Raw genomic sequence first — 23,031 nt, forward strand, 5'->3', positions numbered from 1 at the left:
AACAGTGCAGAAGCCAGCTCTTTATTTGTTTTATATGAATTACTTTAAACCAGGTTTGTTAGACAGTTCAGTGTAGCTGACAGTGAATGTTTAACAGGAATGCATAGCAGACCATGTTAAAAATGTGGCATTGTCCCAAATTACAACATGACTAAGACATCCTACATTTAGCAGCACCTTTTTGTAACAGTAACTTAAATGAGCAGTAGAGAAAGAGCATAGGAAAGACTGAAATGGATATGACCAAAAAAAAAAAAAAAAACAAACTATTAAATACATTTCCAGCATTTTCTAGGTTGACTACAAAAATCATGGTTCTACAACTGAGTAGGTTAAGGTTAAGCCTTTTTTGTGTGAAAAGACTGTAACTTTACATTCCACAGGTCAGTAAATATCCCATTGCCCTTGGGATTATTTCCTCATTTACAGATTTACTACACAGTTTACACATATGTCCACTATACAGCTTTTCACATATAGCTGCTCTTATGTCAAATCCTTCAAGCTAGTTTCTTGAGGAATATTCTGATTTGCACTAATATGTTCTACAGTAAAGTGCAAGCTAAGAATCTAGATACAAAATAAGATGGAAACTCTCACCACACTTTTTTTGAAAGGGATTAATGATAGCAAGTAAGATAAATACTAGCTGTTTCAAGAATTTAAATATTCCAAAATCATTAATTGGGATGAAATAATAAAGGATTGAACTAGTAATTGTGAATCTCTTACCATGACAAAAGTTTTATCAGAAATATTTTATAAAAGCAATTTTAATTAGAATGTGGTTTCCTACCAATGTAAGAATTGTCAAGTTTGTTATGACTACTGTTTTTATACTCAGTAAATAAATTCATGTAAACAGTGTAGAGCTAATTAACTGAGGGAAATTTTTTCATATATAAGCTGATAAAACATTATATATGTAACTAATTTTTATTTTCTTTTTTTAGACACCAGTGCAGTGGAGTGCAGTGGTACAGTCACGGCTCACTGCAGCCTCCACCTCCTGGGCTCAAGGGATCCTCCTATCTCAGCCTCCCAAGTAGCTGGGTCTACAGGTATACTCCACCACCCCAGCTTAATCATTTTTAATATTGTGTTTTCTTGGGGGTAAGGGAAATAAGGAGTTAAATGTAAAACAGTTTTACTTATAAAAGGCTAAGAATATTTGGCAAGAACTTGGGATAATCAAGGAAGCAAAACAAAGCAGATTTTATAACTATAATTTTGCTGAATAGTTTTGTTTTGTTTTTTTTTTTTTTGAGATGGAGTCTCACTCTGTTACCCAGGCTGGAGTACAGTGGTGTGATCTTCGCTCACTGCAGCCTCCACCTCCTGGGTTCAAGCAATTCTCCTGCCTCAGCCTCCCAAGTAGCTGGGATTGCAGGTGTGCACCACCACACCTGGCTAATTTTTTATATTTTTAGTAGAGACGGGGTTTCGCCACATTGGCCAGGCTGGTCTCGAACTCCTGACCTCAGGTGATCCACCCGCCTTGGCCTCCCAAATTGCTGGGATTACAGGCATGAGCCACCGTGCCCGGCTGATTTATTTTGTTAAATAAGTTAATGTGCAGATCTGAAGTTAGGTAATTATACACAGGCATTTTCCTGGGACTAACTTCAAGTGCCAGGTACTTGCACTCTTAATAACTGTCTTACCATCCAGTTATAACTGGACAAAATATACACTTGAGACACGGAAAAGGTCTTAGCCTTAAAAATGATGACATTGTAAGCTTCTTACAGCAGTGTAATTGAGGCATGGAGATAATGTCTTCAAGGTTCCCCTTCCATGTAGATGTCTTATGTAGGATAATATTCTTAACATTTTATTCACTTCAAGTCACCCCATTTTGCCCTGATTTCTTCTGAAGAACAGAAACTTTGGTTATAAGAAGCACTTCTGGGTTCTGACAGTGAACCTGCTGGAGTCGGTGGTGGGGAGGAATGATAGGTAACTGGGAGGTAAACAACAGGAACAATAGGCAAGGTTAGAAAATGAAGTGGGAGAAGTTATAAAAATTTATTTTCCCACGAAATAATTCCACAAGCTGTGTAAACATTTCTTACTAAAACAAATACCCTAACACACAAAGATTGTACATTTCCAGTGAAACACTCACAGTAAAAATTGCCTGTATTTTTACTCTCTAGGAGCAAAAACAAGGAGGCAGCAGATGAATTCTTTCCTAGTTACCTTTGGCAGCAAGCTTACTCACATTCCCTGACTGCTCAATGGGTTATTAAAGCAACATACAGCACAATTAAATACAGAGCCAGGTGGGCAGAATGCTCGATATCAGTCTCTAGTTTCTTCATTAGTCTTCAGCATTCCAATTCATCTCAACCATTCAGTCACTTGTGCACACTCTTTCTTACATACGGACACACACACATGCATATAGCGAGTTCCGGCTCGTAGACTCCAGTGCAGTGACTAGAACAGACACTAGCTACTAAGAATGTGTCACAATCAGTGTGAACTGTATGGAGTAGAACAACCTCTGGAGTTTTATATTTACCATAATTTATGGTGAAAATTACAGACAACTTACAAGGATGGTATAACATTCAGAATTCAAACCTTTTCAAGTCAAGCAATCACACATATTTACAGTATGTACACACTTTCTACTAGAATGAGGATAGGTGTCTAGACAATGTTATTACAAATTTCCTGAATGTGGGCATTTCTAGTCCCTGTAATTCATAAAGCAAATCTGCTGACTTGGCATTAAGACTCTAAAATAGTGTGATCAAACTGATATATATATATATATTATATATAATAAGAAGGTGTTTGCAGAAATAACATTTACAAACTGTCTATACAGTACACAGTACTAGTACATAGAAAATAGATTCTAACTTTATGATCCCCTTTGTGTAAGGCAAGACTGAATCTGTCCCCAAATTTAGTCAGCCAGAGGTACAAGCAAGAAACAGTGGTCCATGAATGAATATGCAAATCAGGTGCCTGCGTATTAAAAATCTGGAGAAACAAGAAATTCCAATTTTTATCTGTGCTGATTCTGGCTTGTTGGATACATCAACTACATTTCTTAAAACACTAACATCACCTGGGTGGCAACAGATTTTGTTCAAGTGGCAGCTACCCAAAACAGTTTTTGAAGAGTCCGGTATACAACCAGAGGACTGCAGCCGTACCAGGCCAATTTATGTAGCACTTACAAAAGAAAAAGTATCTTAATACTCTATCCATGCTATTGCTATTCAAGCAACAGCAATACAAAATATTACAAGACAGATCACATATGATTGCCGTGTAGACCCCAAAGACATTGTTTTGGGGATGCTGTTATACAAGACTTCAAAAAAAAAGAAAAAGAAAAAACACAAAAGGGCAAAAGTCATTGGCGGATGTAAACATCCCTGTTCCACTCCCCAGCCTCATTCCGTTTTTTTGATATCACTTCTCCATCCTTCTCACAGTAGCGATCCTTGGATTTATGACGGCTGCGCTGCTTGTTGCACTCGTTGTGGTCCTGCTCTCGATCCACGTCTCGGGAACGGTGCCGAGACTCCCTGTGTCTGTGGTCACTGCTCCCGTGGGTCTCGTCTCTGTGGTTGTGGTCACGGTGTGAGGCATAGTGGTCCACGTGGTCATGAGAATAATCTTCCTTTGGCTCTACGTAGGCAGAGTCTCGACTCTCCTGGGTTTCCGAGTCAAATGTCTCTTGCCTGGAGAGGCCGCGACTTGTCCCACTGCGATGGTTGTGGTGTGGGGCTGAGGAGGAAGAGCGGTGCTGGGATTTCTTGACTGGTTCCACACTAGGTTCTTCTTCAGCTTGAGAAGCAGAACGGATAGGAGCGGAGCGATCAGTCCTTTGATCACCTTGAGAACCCTGGCAGCAAAAGGAGCACACCAGGCGTTAACCAAGGTCAGTGTGTAAAAAACATGTCCCAGAGCAAGCGCATTCAAGCGGAGTCCTTTTTTAGCATCCGAAAAGCTGAAATGAAGTCTAACCTAGCTTCATCCCTCTGGTAACATCCAGTGGCATTTATAAGGCTTACACTATATTAATAATTGGACTTTTTGTAAGTGCCTAGAACAGTGCCCATGGTAACCTTTTCCTTTAAAAAAAAAAAAAAAAAGCAGGGAAAATGTTCTTTTATATATTCTTCTGTGGCTCAAATACAGATGTAGGTCCCTGAGATTTTTCTATACAGGGGTGTAAACTTAACAACCTCTGCTTGACTGTGAGAATATTAAAAATAGCAAATGCTTACATGATACAATGATACAATATGGGACAGGCACTGTTCTAGACCTTTTGTATATAATAACTCACTCATTAATACAACAGCCCTATAAGATCATCTCATGAGATTATTAATTCCAGCAGCCTCTTGGACAGGTTGCCATTATTATTCCTGAGGTAAGAACAGTTAAGAAATTTGCCCCAGGTTATCTGCCCCACAAGTGGTAAGAGGTGCAGCCAGGATTTGAATCTAGGTCATCCGCTTCCACAGTCTATGCTACAGTTTAGAAAGTTTCTATAGTCTGTGTATGTTCCCAGTATATTCTGTTGATGGTGCTTTTCTTTATTACAGGTACATACACAGCTCATGCTGGACTTGCTTTGAGTTAATATACTAGAACAAGCCCCAAGCAGGCTACTGGGCTTGGATCCTAGAGGTGTCACCATAGGTAACCTTTTTTCTATAAAGATTGTATATATAGATATATATAAAAACTCCCCTTACCTGTGAATTAGAGGCTAGGGTGGGGCTAAGAGGCAGACTTGAAGTGGCTAATGTACGGCTAAGGAGAGGGTTGGGGAGGCTGCTGCTGGGAGGATGGGTGGCCTTCCAGTAGGCCTCCAGATAGTCGGCAAGGTGCTCACAGGCATCCTCAAGCTGGTTCTCATCCAAGATCACATCGAACAACTCCTGCAGAGGCAGACATTCCAGACCACATTGACGCCAGCCCAGTTTTCACCGCCTTCCCACCTCCATAAGAGGAGGAAGGGGCTCATGAACTGCACCCCTTTGTACTTGCTCCTGCTTCTATAAGTGCTGCTACTATCTCTTTTTTATTTAGTTAGCAAGTGTCTGACTACCTCGAATCATTGTTGAGGGCATTGAATGCTTAACTAATAATGGCCAGAAAGGTAACAGTTGTTAAGGGCATGGCAGCATAGAAAAGTTGTCTATCAGCAATGAAAAAAGGCATGGATACTACGGTAGAAAAGAGATGTATATATATTTGAACAGAATAGGAAGAAGCCTATTCTTGACATCAAGATCATGAAATCTTTTTTCTTTTTCTTTTTGAGACAGAGTCTCACTCTGTTGCCCAGGCTGGAGTGCAGTGGCCTGATCTTGGTTCACTGCAACCTTGGCCTCCCGGGTTCAGGTGATTTTCCTGCCTCAGCCTCTCAAGTAGCTGGGGTTACAGGTGCCTACCACCAAGCCCGGCTAATTTTTGTATTTTTAGTAGAGATGGGGTTTTGCCATGTTGGCCAGGCTGGTGTCGAACTCCTGGCCTCAAGTGATTCGCCCGCCTCGGCCACCCAAAGTGCTGGGATTACAGGTATGAGCCACTATGCCCGGCCCAAGATTATGAAATCTGAATTTACAAATTAATAAGGTAAGATTAGGATGTGAAATTTGGCAGAAGCAGCTGAAACCAATGATAATTTGACATTGTCCAAACCTCACAGTAGTTCAGTAGAGAAGAAAAAAATGTCACTTTTCAAAAGATTTTTTAAGTGTTTATTATAAATTTTAACATACATTAAGCAATTGAATATGTATAGACCCTGAAATGGCTATGCTTAAAAAGAAAAAAAAAAAAGCCTGGTGCAGTGGCTCATGCCTGTAATCCTAGCACTTTGGGAGGCCAAGGTGAATGGATCACTTGAGGTCAGGAGTTTGAGACCAGCCTGGGCAACATGGCAAAGCCCCATCTCTACTAAAAATACAAAAATTAGCAGGGCATGGTGGCGTGTGCCTGTAGTCCTAACTACTTTGAGGGCCGAGGTGGGAGGATCACTTGAGCTCGGGAGGCACAGGTTGCAATAGTGAGCTGAGAGGCCACCATTGCACTCCTGCCTGGGCAACAGAGCAAGACCCTGCCTCCAAAACTAAACCTAGGAAAGCTCTATAGCCCCAAGGCATTGCATGTAAAGCACAGACGACAAGTGAGAATCTAGGTAACTTATTACTTAGAAATTGATTTGAGACCATGTGAAAATAAATGTCTCAGACAGTTAGTTATTAAGAGCAGACAACTTGCTCCCTATGATCAGAAATGAATAATATACCAACTACAAATAGACTCATACACAAATAGACTCATCATACAAGCCAAATTTTTGGAACCGGGATCTTGTGTTAGATATTAACAAAGTGAAGTTACTGCAGGATGTACTGAAGCTTTTGGTAAGCTATGATCATCATTTGGATTACTTGTGCTCAAAACACATGATCATGGAAGGAGGGAGGACAGTTTACTTTGGAATGAATACCACTTTAAGTGATGAGGATTCTCTTCCCTGTTTTTTTTGTTTGTTTTTTTTTTGTTGTTTTTTCCAAAATATAATGCCAGTTCTGGCCAGGCATGGCGGCTCATGCCTGTAATCCTAGCACTTTGGAAGGCCAAAGCAGGAGGATCACTTCAGGCCAGGAGTTCTAGACCAGCCTGGGCAACATAGCAAGACCCCACCTCTACAGGGGGAAAAAAAAAGTTAGTCGATCATGGTGGCATGCACCTATAGTCTCAGCTGCTTGGAAGGCTGAAGCAAGAGGATCACTTGAGCCCAGGAGTTCAGGGGTGCAGTGAGCTAAGACCATACCACTGCACTCCCAACATGGGCAACAGAGCAAGACCTTGTCTCAAAAAAAAAAAAAAAAAAAAAAAAACAGGTCTGATATCTGTAATAAATATCTGTAACTGGATTATGCTGTATATAGAGATAACTTACTGGAGGACACTGAGCCAGTTTATCAGCTGCTACCATCTGGACGTTGAGGTGTTTAGCTTGAGATTTCCCTCGAGATTTTATTAACCTTTGTAAAACCTGTAAAAGATAATGAGTTTTTAACAGAGTAATAACTACATCCAGGTAAAGTACAAGGTACATTACTGACTCCTTTCTCTGGGGCCTTTTTATATACAGCACAAGGGGCTTATAATAGATGGAGCTATAAGATTATCTGCAAAATTAACATGTTAACATAAATCACAGTTGCAAGCTTTAAGCACTCATTCTTTTCTCTAAGCTAGCAGCTCTCAAACGTTTTGTCCCACAACCTCTTTAAACAAGCTAAAATGGAAAACTATTAAAACATTTATTTAAAAATTCACAATAAATCTGATACAGGTTTATATATATTTTTTTTGTTTGTTTTTTTGTTTTTTTGAGATGGAGTTTTGCTCTGTTGCCCAGGCTGGAGTGCAGTGGCACGATCTCGGCTCACTGTAAGCTCCGCCTCCCAGGTTCATGCCATTCTCCTGCCTCAGCCTCCCGAGTAGCTGGGACTACAGGCGCCCGCCACCATGCCCGGCTAATTTTTTTGTATTTGTAGTAGAGACGGGGTTTCACTGTGTTAGCCAGGATGGTCTTGCTCTCCTCACCTCATGATCCTCCTGCCTCAGCCTACCAGAGTGCTGGGATTACAGGCATGAGCCACTGTGCCCAGCCAAATTTTTTTAATAAAAATAGCTACATTTTTTACAAATCTCTCTAATGGCTGGCTGGCTTCATAAAAGACAACTTCAGTCTCCTGTTTGCTTCTACAGCCAACCTGCTGCAGTGTCTTGTTTTTGGTTGAAATATGTGAAGAAAATCCAACCTCCTACAGATTTGTAATGGAGAAAAGGAGAAACAATTTAGTATAGTCATCTTCTTTGATACTACACTAAAACTCAACAAATGGTAGTTCCTTAAAGACTATTTGTTATGTGGAATCTGAAACCTGCAGTGAAATTTTCCATGACGTTCCATTGGTCTGTCTTGAAATTATTCATTGATCATACAAACAATAATGGTTCACTAACTTCAGATCTTCCAAATGTTGACAGATTTCATTATACAGTATTAAAACATCATATTCACTAATATTACCATTGATCTCAGAGAAATCTTTATTGGGAAGCTTGCAAGTTCTTAAAGGTGGATACAAGTTTTCTAAAATTCTGATTGTTGTCTGAAAGCTTGAGTTTTATCATTGGCAACATATGCTGTTCTCCTTTAAGTGACAGGGTTATTTTGTCCAAGAAAATATCTGCTACACCAAGTCTGAATAAGCATAGCCTGTCAGTTGTTGTTTGAAATAAAAATGGTATTCTATGAAAAACATGGCTAGTTTCGTTCACAGCTCAATCAATCAAATCAGTGCTTGTCCTTACTTTTTGGTATGCAGCAGGAGCTTTGTGTGTACTTTGTTTTATTACACTGAATATTAAAAGTCAAGACTTAATAAAAGTAATAAACTTTAGTACTTTATCAGGACATTAAGTGAAATTGGCTTTTTTTCCCCTTAAACTGCGAAAGCATGGTGGTGGTGAATACAGTAACTGCTGGTACTTTGATACCAGTCTTGATTTATGCTTAGACGCCCGCAGTTTTACCCACCATTGCTTTTGTATCAGCCATGCAAATGTCAAAACAGTGAAAATCGCAAATAATGTCTTAGTATTATCGTGGAAGTAGTTTTGACCAAATGGACCCTCTAAAAGTGTCTCAGCACTCTCCACGGATCCATGGACCACACTTTGAAAACAGCTGTTCTAAGCCATGAAACTATATCAATTTAAAAATTCTTGACTATCATGTCTCTTCAAATTCCCTATACATCATAAAGCCTATTACAATAGCCTAATTATAGAAAGCAGAACATAAAATACATTTTAGGAAAGTTTGATTATAGAGCAAACAGTAGCAATCCTACTTACCTTAGGAGAAGAAATCTTTACATATACTATAATAGGGGCCAAGGAGGTTTTACTGAGTTGAGCTGGATGATTAATCGTATCCGCATCAAGGACCACCAATTGCAGTGTTCTTGCAAGTTCAAAAATCCTTTCAATTTCACTCTGGACTTCCGCTGTGAAGGGTGAAACAGCTCAGCTGAAGTGCAGTATTTTTAAGATAAAGTAAAATGGTATACTGTTTCTTCAACAGAAAGGTGAGTAGGTCAGCCATTATGTTAATGCTTATAGGCAATAGAATTGATAAAAATTTACAACAGTAATTTATCCTTTTGGAAAGGGATCTTTCTCCACACATCATTAGGATTTAAGGATTTTCTCTCAACCGGCTACAGAATTTACTTTTAGTATAATACTTGGATTGTGGAAATTTTTAGCTCTCTGCTGACATTCTTTGTGCTTCCACTCTATGAAATCATTTCATAAAACTGCTGTAAAATAAGAACCTTGAGATATCTTCTGTGTGTTCATTGCAGACCACTTTGCACTAGCAACCATGACAAGTTTTCCTTTCGGTGCATGGGCTGATCTGTGTTTACATGTCACCTGTATGCCGTCTAGATATGTTAACGAGATGAAATACAAAATAAAACAGGAAAGATGTGAATGGCACCAGTAACAAACTTATCCAAAAACATACCTCATATTTTCCAACCAAAGTAGTCATGTTTGAAAAGGGCAGTTTTCAGAGGCAGCACTACAGAAATCTAAAGTATAAAATTTATAGAAACTTATCACAAAACATTTAAATATCTAGTCGAACTCCAAGAAAATTACATTCAGTTCATCTGTTCCATGATCTCCAAAGAAAGACTCAAAAACAGGACTGTCTGACAGAATTTTCTGCAATGAGGGAAATATTCTCTGTATGTGGTCCAGTGTGGCAGGAGCTAATGGGCTACTAAGCACTTGAACAGGCATGTAAATTTTTAAAATTTAGTAAGTAGCCAGAAGCTACTATTACTAGGCAGCATAGGTCTATAAAGCCTAGTACACAGCTTTCAGTTCCCACTGCAGTCGTGGAGGTTGAATTCCATGAGACTTTTATGCCAGCAAATGTGGATTTACAATTACCTTTTAATTCCTCTTAGGCGGTTCGATTCATGCCAGAAGCTTCCTGGAGGTAATTTTAACTAGTAGATTATTGAAGAAAAGGTAACTCTCTGGTCAGTAATCCATCTGCCTCACAATATGTTATGACTTGAGTCTTTTTGTTTGCCTAGACATGTTTAAAAAATCAGGGCCCAAACTACATGAGATACTAGCTTTAAAATAACATTGGGCCACTGAATCCCAGTCAAGTTACAACCTAAATTAATATTTATTGTGGGCATTAAGAAATCTGATCAGAGATTTTCATCTTTGTTTCATCTGCTAAGTGTTCAGACAGTCACAGCATCGCATGTAACCCCTTGCTTTTAAAGGTTTGAGCACTATTTTTATTGATTGTAAGTTTAATATGTGGGGTTTTTGTTTTTTTGTTTTTTTTGAGACAGAGTCTCTCTCTGTCTCCCAGGCTGGAGTGCAGTGGCGCAGTCTTGGCTCACCACAACCTCCTCCACCTCCTCAGTTCAAGCGATTCTCTCGCCTCAGCCTCCCACATAGCTGGAATTACAGGCATGTGCCACCAGGCCCAGCTTGTGTTTTGTATTTTTAGTAGAGATGGGGTTTCACCATGTTGGCCAGGCTGGTCTCAAACTCCTGACCTCAAGTGATCTCCCGCCTCAGCCTTCCAAACTGCTGGCATTACAGGTGTGAGCCACTGCGCCCAGCCTTAATATGTGCTCATTGTATAAAACCTGGATAGCCTTAAAATATATTATATATATGGATATTATTTCTATTATGTCAATATATTAACATGTTTTAATATATATACATATATAAAGATATTTCTGGTAGCCTTACATACATACTTTACACTCCTTTAATTAAAGGGAAAGATTTTAAAAATATTTTAAAGTGGACTTTCAGAATACTGGTGCAACACCGTATTAGTAGATACAACCTTAAAGATCAATGACAAATTCTGATAATAGTTTTGACTTCAAAGTAAAAATGATGCTTTTAAAAAGGGATGTATCCATGCTAGGAATTTTCCTTTGACAGAGCATATCATGCTCAGAATTTACTCTAATAAAGAAATGTCAGAAATTTCCCCAATGTTCGTTTCTGAAACTGAAAGTCAATTTGATTCTTTCCAGTTGTCCTAGCTAATGAAAGAATGCAGCTCAGCATCTTGAAGAGGGGGCAAGCCTTCCTCATCTCCCCACATCCCACAGTTTCTTATACCCACTGAATTAAACTGAAAAATGAAGAACACCTTTATGCTTTATATCTCTAATATCTATAAACAACACCAAGAACAATCAATGTTTCCTCTAAGATAAGAGAAGCTACAACACTGATTATTAGAGAAATGCAAATCAAGCCACAATGAGATACCATCTCCCACCAGTTAGAATGGCTGTTATTAGAAAGTCAAAAAATAACAGATGCTGTTGAGGTTGTGGAGAAAAAGGAACACTTATACACTGTTGATGGGAGTGTAAATTAGTTAAACCATTGTGGAAGACAGTATGGCAGTTCCTCAAAGAAAGACGTAAAGATAGGAATACCATTTGACCCAGCAATCCCACTACTGGGTATATACCCAAAGAAATAGAAATCATTCTATTATAAAGATACATGCACATATATGTTCACTGCAGCACTATTCACAATAGCAAAGATGTGGAATCAACCTAAAGGGCCATCAATGATGGAGTGGATAAAGAAAACACAGTACATATACACCATGGAATACTATGCAGCCATAAAAAAGAACAAGATCATGTCCTTTGGAGAGATGTGGATGGAGCTGAAGGACATTAACCATAGCAAACTAATGCAGGAACAGAAAACGAAATGCCACATGTTCTCACTTGTAAGTGGGAGCTAAATGATGAGAACACATGGACACATAGAGGGTAACGACACACACTGGGGCCTATCAGGGTGGGAGGAGGAAGAGAGTCAGGAAAAATAACTGATGAGTACTAGTCTTAATACCTGGGTGATAGGAACTTAAAAGTTAGTTAACAAACAACAGAAGTTAACTTATTTAGGAGGTTTATGTTATAATACGGTAATAACAGAGTGGAGATGGTTATTTTCATTGCGGCTAGTGTTGAGGGACACCTAAGTGGTCAGTTAGGAATTAATAAGACCTGGAGGTAGCTCTAGTATGAGTTATTTAATGCCATATATGTAATTCCAATGCCATTTTCATAATTACTACACACAAAACTCTTAATTTTGACCAGTGCCCACCTTATCTGGCAAAAAATCTGTACAAACCTTCTCTAACCACCTGTCTCCCCAGGCTCAGTAAATTCTGCCTCTCTGTTCCCACTGCCACATATCAAAGGGGCTTGGGGGGCAGAAATGAAGTGTCATCGCTTCATAGAGCTGTATGGTCACTGGGTAACACATTGAACCTCTTAGAACCTAAGTATTCTTATCTATATTACGGAAATGAGGACTAAATAAATCCACATGCAAAGCTTCCATTACAGTTATTGCAGTACTTGGCCTACAGTAAGTGCAGACAGTCCATGACTTATGATGGTTTGACTTAAAGATTTTTCAACTTTATAGAGTGTGAAAGCAATATACATACAGTAGGAACCGAACTTTGAGTCCCCATACAACCATTCTGTTTTTCACTTTTAGTATTCAGTACATTACATGAGATACTCTACACTTTATTATAAAATGGGTTTGGTGGTAGATGCAGTTGGTTTGCCCAACTGCATTTTTTTTTTTTTGCATTTTTGTACTTTTTGCATTTTATTATAATAAAATTACAGCCTCCTCTTTGGCTCACTCTTTACTCCTTGGTCTGCTGCTGCTTTTACAATTCTCAACCACTGACCAACCATCTCTGTCTGTCTGTCTATACAAGATTTTGTCCATGTCTTCCTGTAAAATAAACACTATGAGAAAGAGGACTTTGTGTCCTTTACTTTTGTGTCCCTGGGCACCAAAATAATGCCTGGCACATGGTTGGTACTCAAGTATTTGCTAAATGAATGAATGCCTCCAGTCTGTACATGGTCCCCTACCACCTTAAGAATAATGATATGGTTTGGCTGTGCCCACCCAAATCTCATCTTGAATTGTAGCTCCCATAATTCCCACTTGTCATAGGAGGGACCTGGTGGGGGGTAATTGAATCATGGGAGTTGGTCTTTCCCATGCAGTTCTCCTGATAGTGAATGAGTCTCCTGAGATCTAATGGTTTCATAAAGGGGAGTTCCCCTGCATATGCTCTCTCTTGCCTGCTGCCATGTAAGATGTGACTTTGCTCCTCCTTCGCTGTCTACCATGATTGTGAGGCCTCACTAGCTATTTGGAACTGTGATTCCATTAAACCTCTTACCCAGTCTCGGGTATGTCTTTATTAGCAGTAATTCTTGTGAGCGTCAAATGATGTGTGGAAAGAGTTTTAAGTGTGACAGATAAGGACATAAAAAGGAAATTGCTATAAGCAAAACATGATCACATTTTTTCCTGAAAACAGACTAATACAAATAAGCTCCAACCTTTTCATGTCTTACCCCTGCCTCTCCCTCTGGTGTCATCTCCCATGTCCTTGTTTTTAAAACCATGTATTTTAGCTTAAATGAAGCACCTATGTTTTTCAGAAGCCTGTTGTGGCTTTCACTGTCTCGAATCACTATCACCCTCTCCACTCCTCTCCCTTTTTTCTTGGCTAAATCCTGTCAGCTTCAAGTCTCAGCTCAGGATCAGCTCCCTGGGAAAGCCTTTCCCTGTGCCTTCTGCAGCATCAGCTCTTTGGCAGCCAGTTCATGGCTGGACCACTTTGCTCATCGCCCTCTATCTCAACAGGCTCTTCACCAATTCGCCTTATGGCTACACCCAGCTCCTTGAGGGAAGGAGCTTCATCAGTTTATTTTTTTATTCGCGGGCTTTCACATGATATTTGGTATCTAGTGTATGCTCAATGAAATACATAGACTGGAAGATTCATTTAAAAACAATGTATAATCAGTAGTTGTAAAAATATCTTGGCAATCTAAAGAAATCTGTTACCTAATTGATTCCACTGATGAGTCTCAAAAATTACTTGACTTTGTTAATTCAGTTTAATTTATGAAATGAGCATTTTATAATAATTCTTGGCCAGGTGCAGTGGCTCATACCTATAGTCCTGGCACTTTAGGAGGCCAAGGCAGGAGGATTTAGGGAGCCTGGGAATTCGAGACCAACCTGGCCAACACAGTGAGACTCCATCTCTACAAAAAATTAGCCCGATGTAGTGGCATGTGCCTGTAGTCCCAGATAGGAGGCTGAGGTGGGAGGTTTGATTGAGCTCATGAGGTCAAGGTGCAGTGAGCCATGATCCACACCACTGTACTCCAGCCTGGGTAACAGAGTGCGACCCTCTCTCAAAAAAGTTAAAATAAAAAGTAATTCTTGTGAGCATCAGATGATGTGTGGAAAGAGTTTTAACTGTGACACATAAGGACATAAAAAGGAATTGCTATAAGCAAAACACATGATTACATTTTTTCCTCAAATATATTTCTAAACCTGTTACTGAAGTTTTGCCAATGAAGGGTTGTTAGGTGACAAACAAAACTGAGTTCTATAATGTATCATGCTCATTGCCAACAGATAAAGCTTATTATTTATAATATTTTTTCTATTATTTATATAATCATACTTCAGAGTAAATGAAGAACTTCTATGTTAGAAACCAGCCTCTCAGAGGATTTGTATATCTAACCTATAAACAGAGAAAAACTAAGCTCAAAGATCTGACACAACTCTCAGAAAGTTTACTTTATAAAAACAGAAACCTAACCATCCAATAAGCAACATGTGTAACAGTGATTAACCTAAAACTCCAAGCACATACCAAAAAGATTAAATAGCAGCTGAAGGGTCTCAATGTGATCAATTCGGTACATGTTAATAAGCAGTATCCACATACCACCCCTGTAAACACAATAACTCCCTACACTGTTTTTACAAATAAACATATCGTTATCTATCAATAAATATAGCCAGGAATTGACTTCATCCTTTACCAATTTCCACACCCACAAATTATACTCTCCTGAGAATGATTTCATTATTGATATACAGCAGGAATTAAGGAATATCTAGGATAATAATGGCTATCATTTATTGAGCACACATCATGTTTACTCCTTGCAATGATTCTACGAGGTAGTTATTTCTTTTTTAGGATGAGGAAATGGAACCTTCAAAAGATTAATAAACTTGCTCATGGTAACACTGATGCAAAGCCAGGAGATCTTAGAGTCTGCAGACACCAAAGCTCACGTTAGTGAAAACAAACGACAACCAAAACATTAATTCTGACAGCCTGTGGAATTCTTAACTTGAAACTATCATAACAAATCCTTCCACACCATGAAATCAGTCAGACCATAGCAACAGCTACTGGCAGCACACACCTGTTTTTTCTATACTCTGTGACACATGGAATTATCATCTTGTTAGATCTTCTCATCATCAACATCGGGAGAGGAGAGTTTAAAAAGCTTAAGCTCATTGCACAGACTTACCTAAGCTTGACCTTGTGTTGGATCTTTCTATTATTGCATGCTTACTGGGATTGTTTAATACTGAGCGTTTGGCAAGCGAGATGTCAGCGGTGACCCTTGTGATGGATATCCTGTTGGAGAAAAAAGTCACAGAAGACCTTAAGGTTATTGGTCTAATCAAAGGGGATAGAAGTGTATGCCCCAAATTCATCCAAGTATGAAACATACATAGCGACCATATTTTCAAACCATATGTGTTAGGATACTTATTCATTTTTTTTTTTTTACTTATTCATTTTTGTTTATCTTGCACCTGCCTTACTTTGTTTTTTGTTTGTTTTGAGACAGAGTCTTGCCCAGGCTGCCCAGGCTGCAATGCAGTGGCGTGTTCTCGGCTCACTGCAATCTCCATCTCCCAGGTTCAAGTGATTCTCCTGCCTCAGCCTCTGGAGTAGCCGGGATTACAGGTGTGTGCCACCACACCCGGCTAATTTTTGTATTTTTAGTAGAGAGGGGGTTTCACTATCGAGGCTGGTCTCGAATTCCTGGCCTCAAGTGATCCGCCTGCCTTGGCCTTCCAAAGTGCTGGGATTACAGGTGTGAGCCACTGCGCCCGGCCCTATCCTGCGCCTGCCTTGCATTGCATTTATTGGTTGCTTACAAGTGTCAGATAAGTACTAAGCACTTTATGTGAATTACTAAATCATCCAAAAAGCTCTAGGAGAAACGTTTACTATTATCCCATTGTTGCTGATGAAAAATGAGACTCACAGATTATTTATCTAAGGGTATGTACTTACTAAGTGGGAGAGCTGGGATTTGAACCCAGACTCCTGACCCTATATTCCTAGCCTCTGTGCCATAGTTCAGTGCTGTTATAGGCATTAAAAATAAATAAGAACCAGTCTTCCCTCAGATAGCTAATGGTCTAGTGGCAGAGATAAATAATAAAGGAAAATAATTAAAGATGATGATTGTTGTGGAAAGAACATACAGGGTATTATGAGAGACAATAATGAATTGGGAGTATGAATTTAGATAAGGTAGAAATGAGAGCAACAAAATTTGGGAGCTGGAAATAGCAAATGACTTACACTGGAGAAAGCTGAATATTCAAGTCAGCAGTAGGAAAAAGCTGTGAAGCAAAATTGAAGGCTCACAGTATTTCTAAAGAAGGTAGTGAATGAAGCGGGGGCGAAAGGGAAAAGGTTTGGTTAAAAAGTCTGTTTCAGTTACAGCCCTCCACTGACCTTTCACAATATCAAATAGCCAAGTGACAATTCTTTTCCTGTGTGGTAGAAGACCCTTGATTTGTTATCTTGCAGGCAATACAAGAGGGCCTCTGACCAGGGCACCCTATACAGAAAAGGAGCAGGGAATACTGGATGGAAAAGAAAGGATTCTGAATGTTGAGTCTTCAGCCTTTTTCCTCATTGTACAATTTTGGTAGCTGAAAGGTGAAAGGAATCCCCAAGGATATAACACAGAATGTTCCAGAATGACACCCAGCACAGAAAGAAAGATCTAGACTACAGCAGGCTAGAATGTCCCAGAGAGATTCATATAGACAAATTAATTTTGGCTGGCTCCATATTTAATATTTATTGAAACTATGTAAATAATAGTCAAATGAACTATGTCATATAATGTGTGTTTTTTTTTTTTTTTTTCAGACGGCATCTCACTGTCACCCAGGCTGGAGTGCAATGGTGTAATCATTGCTCACTGCAGCCTCAACATCCCAGGTTCAAGTGATCCCCCTGGCTCCGCCTCCTGAGTAGCTGGGACTACAGGTGCATGCCACCACAACTAGCTAGTATTTTTTTTTTTTTAATTGAAACAGGGCCTCATTATGTTGCCCAGGCTGGTCTCAAACTTCTGAGCTCAAGCAGTCCTCCTCTCTTAGCCTCCTGAAGTGCTGGGATTACAGGTATGAACCGCTGCGCCCAGCCTAATGTACTTTTTCTTGTGTATTTTCCTCGTGGTTTCCATGAGATAAACAACTTTTTATTTTATTTATTTTTTTAAGACAGAGTCTCGCTGTGTCACCCAGGCTAGAATGCAATGGCGTGATCTTGGCTTACTGCACCCTCCGTCTCCTGGGTTCAGGCGATTCTCCTGCCTCGACCTCCTGAGTAGCTGGGATTACAGGTGCCCACCACTGCGCCCAGCTAATTTTTGTACTTTTAGTAGAAACAGGTTTCACCATGTTGGCCAGGCTGGTCTCAAACTCCTGGCCTCAAGTGATCTGCCTGCCTCAGCCTCCCAAAGTGCTGGGATTACAGGCGACAGCCACTGCGCCCAGCCTCAGGATTATTGATTTCTAGTAAGATTGTCCTGCAGAAGATTCTGGCAATGGTATATTTTATCCCTATAGCAATTCAGTATGCATTCCAAACATTTCAGGGCTGATTGCCGACGTTTTGAAAGTCACTGAAGAAAAAAAAAAAAAAAACCTGAATTTATCCCAGGTAGCTTTCCTTCTTGCTCTCAATTTCCTTGTTAATTTACCTGTCACCATCCTACAAGGTGAATCTGAAGATTGCTTTGTTCACATGACACAGTTGGTTACTGTGAATCCAGTTTTGAATGGGCTACTTTATTGCACACAACAGGAGAAGGAGGATGATTTATTTCTTCTTTGATCTGACACACTGACACTACTTAACAACCAGAATGTGATTCTGACAACCCCCCAGGGCCGCTGCAAATGAATTTAAGTGGGTTTCAGAAAAGAAAAAGGAATTCTTGACTGCCTAGAACCTTTTGCATAACTAACATTTCCTTTCCTATTTTCTCCTCTTGGGCTTAAACATTTTTGAAAAATAAATTTAGCTTATTTAATAGATGATTAAGGAATAATTCATTTTTCCCTTTTAGAATGTCATATGTACATACACACCTGATACTTTTGTTGAATTTTCATTCTTTATTGCTGTCTTCCCTTGCCAAAAGCAAAGAGAGTCAATAATTCAGTTACTCTAGATGTCTTGCCATGGGTAAAAATGTTAAATTTGTACACAGCTTTTAAATTCCGCCTTATGGACTCATTTCTTCCTCTGAGGACTGTTAAATGGGGACAACAGGGCTAGAATATAGAACCCCAGCTCTAAAAGTCAAGATGAGTCAAGGCAGGTCTATTAATTAGACCATATGGAAGTTACTTCTGGCTAGAAATAACAGATACTTTAAGATATTTTGTTTATCTGTTTCTTAAATAAAACCAATCTGGGTGGCTGATACACTCTAACATGGGTACAAAATCCACCCTCTCTGGCTGGAATGTGTCTTCCAAATTCAAAACTTACTCAGGTTTAAGTACAAGTAGTAATCCAGGAAATTCCATCCCATTTCCCCATCTTTGGCATTTAGGAAAGGGCAGTAGGTTGACTCAGGCATGGAAAACACAGTGCCTTTGTTAGCAGAATTTTTTTTAGTGTTCAGGCTCATGTTGACAGTTCCAAATTGTGATAAATGACAGAGCCAAGGGTAAAGAAACAAAACCTAAATGGAGCAGATTAGAGGTATGCCTTTTATACTTGGCCAGTGCCTAGTAGCCTTGGTCCAAGGTAAAGGTTCTATTTTCCTGTCACAAACTGAAAAATATTTCTTAAAGATATAGAAAATTTAAAAAATCTAATTAGGAATATTTGATTAGAAGACCTTGATTATAAAGTCTTTTCATACCTCGAAACTTATAATAGTTTTTATTTTCCTCATTCTCTCTGTTCTTTGCCTGATCACTTTTTTTTTTTTTTTTTTTTAGACAGAGTCTCACTCTGTTGCCCAGGCTGGAGTGCAGTGGCATGATCTCGGCTCACTGCAACGTCCACCTCCCGGGTTCAAGCAATTCTCCTGCCTCAGCTTCCCAAGTAGCTGGGACTGCAGGCACCCGCCAACACGCCCAGCTAATTTTCGTATCTTTAGTAGAGACGAGGTTTCACCATGTTGGCCAAGCTGGTCTCGAACACCTGACCTCGTGATCCACCCACCTCGGCCTCCCAAAGTGCTGGGATAACAGGCATGAGCCACCATGCCCATCCTGCTTGATCACCTACTAACAAGACTTGTTCTCCTATAAAAGTTTCCTTCCTGCCCTTGCCTCCCCCTGCCAAAAGTCAATATAAATTAGAAATGGTTGTAGTAGTAGGTGTGGTCTAGAAAGAAAGTACCATAGTAAGAAATCTAAAAGAATCCTGAAACCAACAAATACTATCTATTGCAGCAGTCCCCAACCTTTTTGGCACCAGGGACCAGTTTCATTAAAGACAACTTTTCCATGGACCAGTTTGGTAGGAGTGGAGAGATGGTTTTGAGATGATTCAGGCACATTACATTTATTGTGCACTTTCTTTCTATTATTATTACATTGGAATATGTAATGAAATGATTATACAACTCACCATAATGTAGAATCAGTGGGAGCCCTGAGCTTGTTTTCCTGCAACTAAATGGTCCCTTCTGGGGTTGATGGGAGACAGTCAAAGAACACCAGGCGTTAGACTGTCCTTAGGAGCATGTAACCTAGATCCCTCGCATGCAGAGTTCACAGTAGAGTTTGTGCTCCTATGAGAATCTAATGCTGCTGCTGATCTGACAAGAGGCTGAGCTCAGGCAGTAATGTGTGAGTGATGAGGAGTGGCTGTAAATACAGATGAAGCTTTGTGCACTCCCCTACCACTCACCCCCTGCTGTGTGGCTCCTAGCAGGCCATGCACCAGTACTGATCTGTGACCCGGGGGTTGGGGACTCCTGATCTATTGTAGTCGCGTTGTTAGGATGGGAGGAGGAAAGGAATGTGGAGAAGAGAAGCACTGCATTTATCTGGTTAAAAATACAGAAATATACACTAGCCCTGTATGTTCCAGGTCCCCTGTAATAACCTGCTCTTAAACTTTGAGGTTTCCATTTTGGACTCTAGTCATGTCTTTGATGCTTCAGGAGCTGGCTTAACATTCAATGATGGCACCCATTAATTATTTGATTCAAGACTGCCTTTCAATAGACTTTAAGCTCCACAAAGCCAAGGCCCTTGTCTGTTTTTGCTCCTCACAATGCCTGGCACATAGAATACACTCAATAAATACTTACTGAGGCAAGTCGAATAGTGACAGGGGGAAGAGGAGGAGAAATAAAGGATTAAGCCCACTGGCGTGACACACTACATATGACCCTTGGGTTTGTTACCAGTCACTCCTTACCCAGGTCCTTTAAGATCTGGGTGTGAGTTGCCTTACACGTAGTGCTGTGTCATACCTCAAAGCCTTCACACACTATATACCATCTGCTGAACATACCCTTCTCTTCCCTGTAATCCATTTGGTCAAATCTTAGGCACCATTTAAAAACTCTTCCAGGTGTGGACGTCCTGAAGTTGGTGTTAATCACACCTCCCTTTATGCTACCTGCACCTTGTGCATGCATATACCAAGTTGCCCTTTTACTTATATTCAGTGTTACTGCTACAGGTTTCAATTTGTGGTTTCCATGAGAGCTCTTCGTAGGCAGAGACTGGCTTCACCATCTCCGCATTTCTCTAGCAGAGAGTACGCAGCAGACGTTCATTCAAAATTCATCTGGCCACTGCTCAGGTGGAGTACTGCTCCAGGCACTGAGAACACAACAGTTCACAAAACATTCTCAAACCCTGCCCTCGTGGAGTTTATCATCTAGTTATGGGAGAATGACAATAAACAAAAATGGTACTGGAAATACATAAAAGAGCACTGGAAAACAAAGGGAAAGGAGAGACACAGAACAAATGTGTGCATGTGTATGTGTGCATACATGTACACACGTATACCAAGGAGAATATCTGAGGGAAAAGTGTTCCTAGCAGAAGGAACCGCAAAGTGCCAAGGCCCTGAGGTGATCATGTAATCCGTCTGTCTGGAACACTCAAAGAAGAGCAAGGGAGTAAGTACGGCAGGGTGAGAATGAGCAAAGGAAGAGCAGCAAGAGAAAATCTAGGTAAGGGCGTGTGGAAGAACAGACCATAGGAGGTCATGTAGGCCACTGTAGGACTTCGGTTTCTACTCAGAGGAAAAAAGGAAGTCACTGGATGGTTTTGAGTAAAGGAGTGGTGAGCACTAGCTCACATCTTAACAGGGTCATGCAGCAGCTGACCTGAGCACAGACTTTAAGGGAACAACCACAGAAGCAAGGAGACAAAACGGGAGGCTGTTGCAACGATCCAGGGAAGAGATAAAGATGTCTCAGACCAAAATGGTGGCAGAGGATGTGTGAGAAGGGCTTCGATTCTGAATATATTTTGAAGATACAGACAACAGCATTTGCATGTGAAATATAAGAGAGAAAGTATAGTCAAGGATAATGACCTGGGCTGAAGGGTCTTGGGACGGGAAGACGAAGAAGCTATTAATTGAGATAGGGAAGACCATGGGAGGAGTAAGTTTTGGGGGAGGTTACATTTGAAAAGTCCATTAGACAGCTTAGTAGTGATAATGAATAGGCAATTGTATACATGGGTCTAGAATTTAGAGGAAAGACTTGCAAAGGAATGGAATTTAAAAATCTGATGCTGAAAGAAATCACTAAAGGAACGTAGATCAAAGACATCATAGAGCTTAGCCCTGGGCTGTCCAAGATTTCCAGTTGATGAGGAAGTACCAGCAAAGGAGACAAAGGAGCAGTCAGTGTGACAGAAGGAAAACCAGGAAAGTGTGGTTCCAGAAACCAAGCAAATGAAGTATTTCAAAGAGGATGGAATAATCTACCATGTCAACTATTGTTCACGGTCAAGTAAGATTAGGGCTGAAAATTTATCCCTGGATTTAGCAATGTGAAGGTCATCAGTGATCTTGACATGACTAGTTTAGCTGAGTGGTGTGGGTGAAAACATAATTGGGGTAGGCTGAAGAAAGTGGAAGGAAAGCCAGTATACTCAATTCTTTCAAGGAATCTTCCTGTAAAGAAAAGAAAAAAAATGACACCCCTAGAGTAATATGAGGTCAAATGTGAGAGGAAGTAACATTTTTACATGGTGGTGGAGTTTCCATTAGAACAGGAAATACTGATGAGGAGAGAGCAAAGGATGATTACGGCTGTGTATGGATACTTCTAGCAGAGAGGGGATGGGGAATGAGATCTAGTGCCCACGTGGTGGGTTGGCCCTTGCTGGGAACATAGTCATTGGAGATAAAACAGAGCATCCAGGCAAACATGCAACTCCACAGGTGGGGTTGTGGAAATGCCTGGATGTTCTCCTCCATTTGCCTCTATTTTCCCAATGACACAGGGAAGCAAGTTCACTGGGGAAGCATGAGATGAGAAGGGGTTATCAGAGGTTTAAGGAGGGGGAGATGGCACAGGAGTCTTTTAGAAAAGAGAAAAAGTGAATGGAAGAGGGATATTTAGTGCGATGCCTGGGCAGCAATAGAGGGCCAGTTGACCATGAATTGAGGGTGAGACTGGCCAGTGGCGTCCTGCCCAAGGTCAGCTTATGGATGCAGGTACAGGAACTAGA

The 23,031-nt window shown here is 40.2% G+C and overlaps 1 protein-coding gene and 1 long non-coding RNA gene across 3 annotated transcripts in view; one reads left to right on the plus strand and one right to left on the minus strand.

Moving 5' to 3' along the window:
• CACNB2 (calcium voltage-gated channel auxiliary subunit beta 2) overlaps nt 1-23,031 on the minus strand; it is a 140,230-nt gene continuing 117,199 nt past the window's right edge. For both annotated transcript variants that reach the window (XM_030819234.1, XM_030819232.1), the window contains exons 9-13: nt 15,567-15,676; nt 8,929-9,080; nt 6,956-7,051; nt 4,734-4,919; nt 1-3,871 (exon numbers count right to left, since the gene is read on the minus strand). In XM_030819234.1, the coding sequence (XP_030675094.1) occupies nt 3,377-3,871; nt 4,734-4,919; nt 6,956-7,051; nt 8,929-9,080; nt 15,567-15,676 (1,039 nt within the window). In that variant the 3' untranslated portion in view covers nt 1-3,376. The remainder of the gene's footprint in view (nt 3,872-4,733; nt 4,920-6,955; nt 7,052-8,928; nt 9,081-15,566; nt 15,677-23,031) is intronic.
• LOC115836729 overlaps nt 3,809-23,031 on the plus strand; it is a 25,278-nt gene continuing 6,055 nt past the window's right edge. The window contains exons 1-2 of the long non-coding RNA XR_004031756.1: nt 3,809-3,907; nt 4,581-4,677. This is a non-coding gene — a long non-coding RNA (uncharacterized LOC115836729). The remainder of the gene's footprint in view (nt 3,908-4,580; nt 4,678-23,031) is intronic.

The sequence above is a fragment of the Nomascus leucogenys genome, chromosome 9 (genome assembly GCF_006542625.1).
Source record: "Nomascus leucogenys isolate Asia chromosome 9, Asia_NLE_v1, whole genome shotgun sequence".
NCBI lineage: Eukaryota > Metazoa > Chordata > Mammalia > Primates > Hylobatidae > Nomascus > Nomascus leucogenys.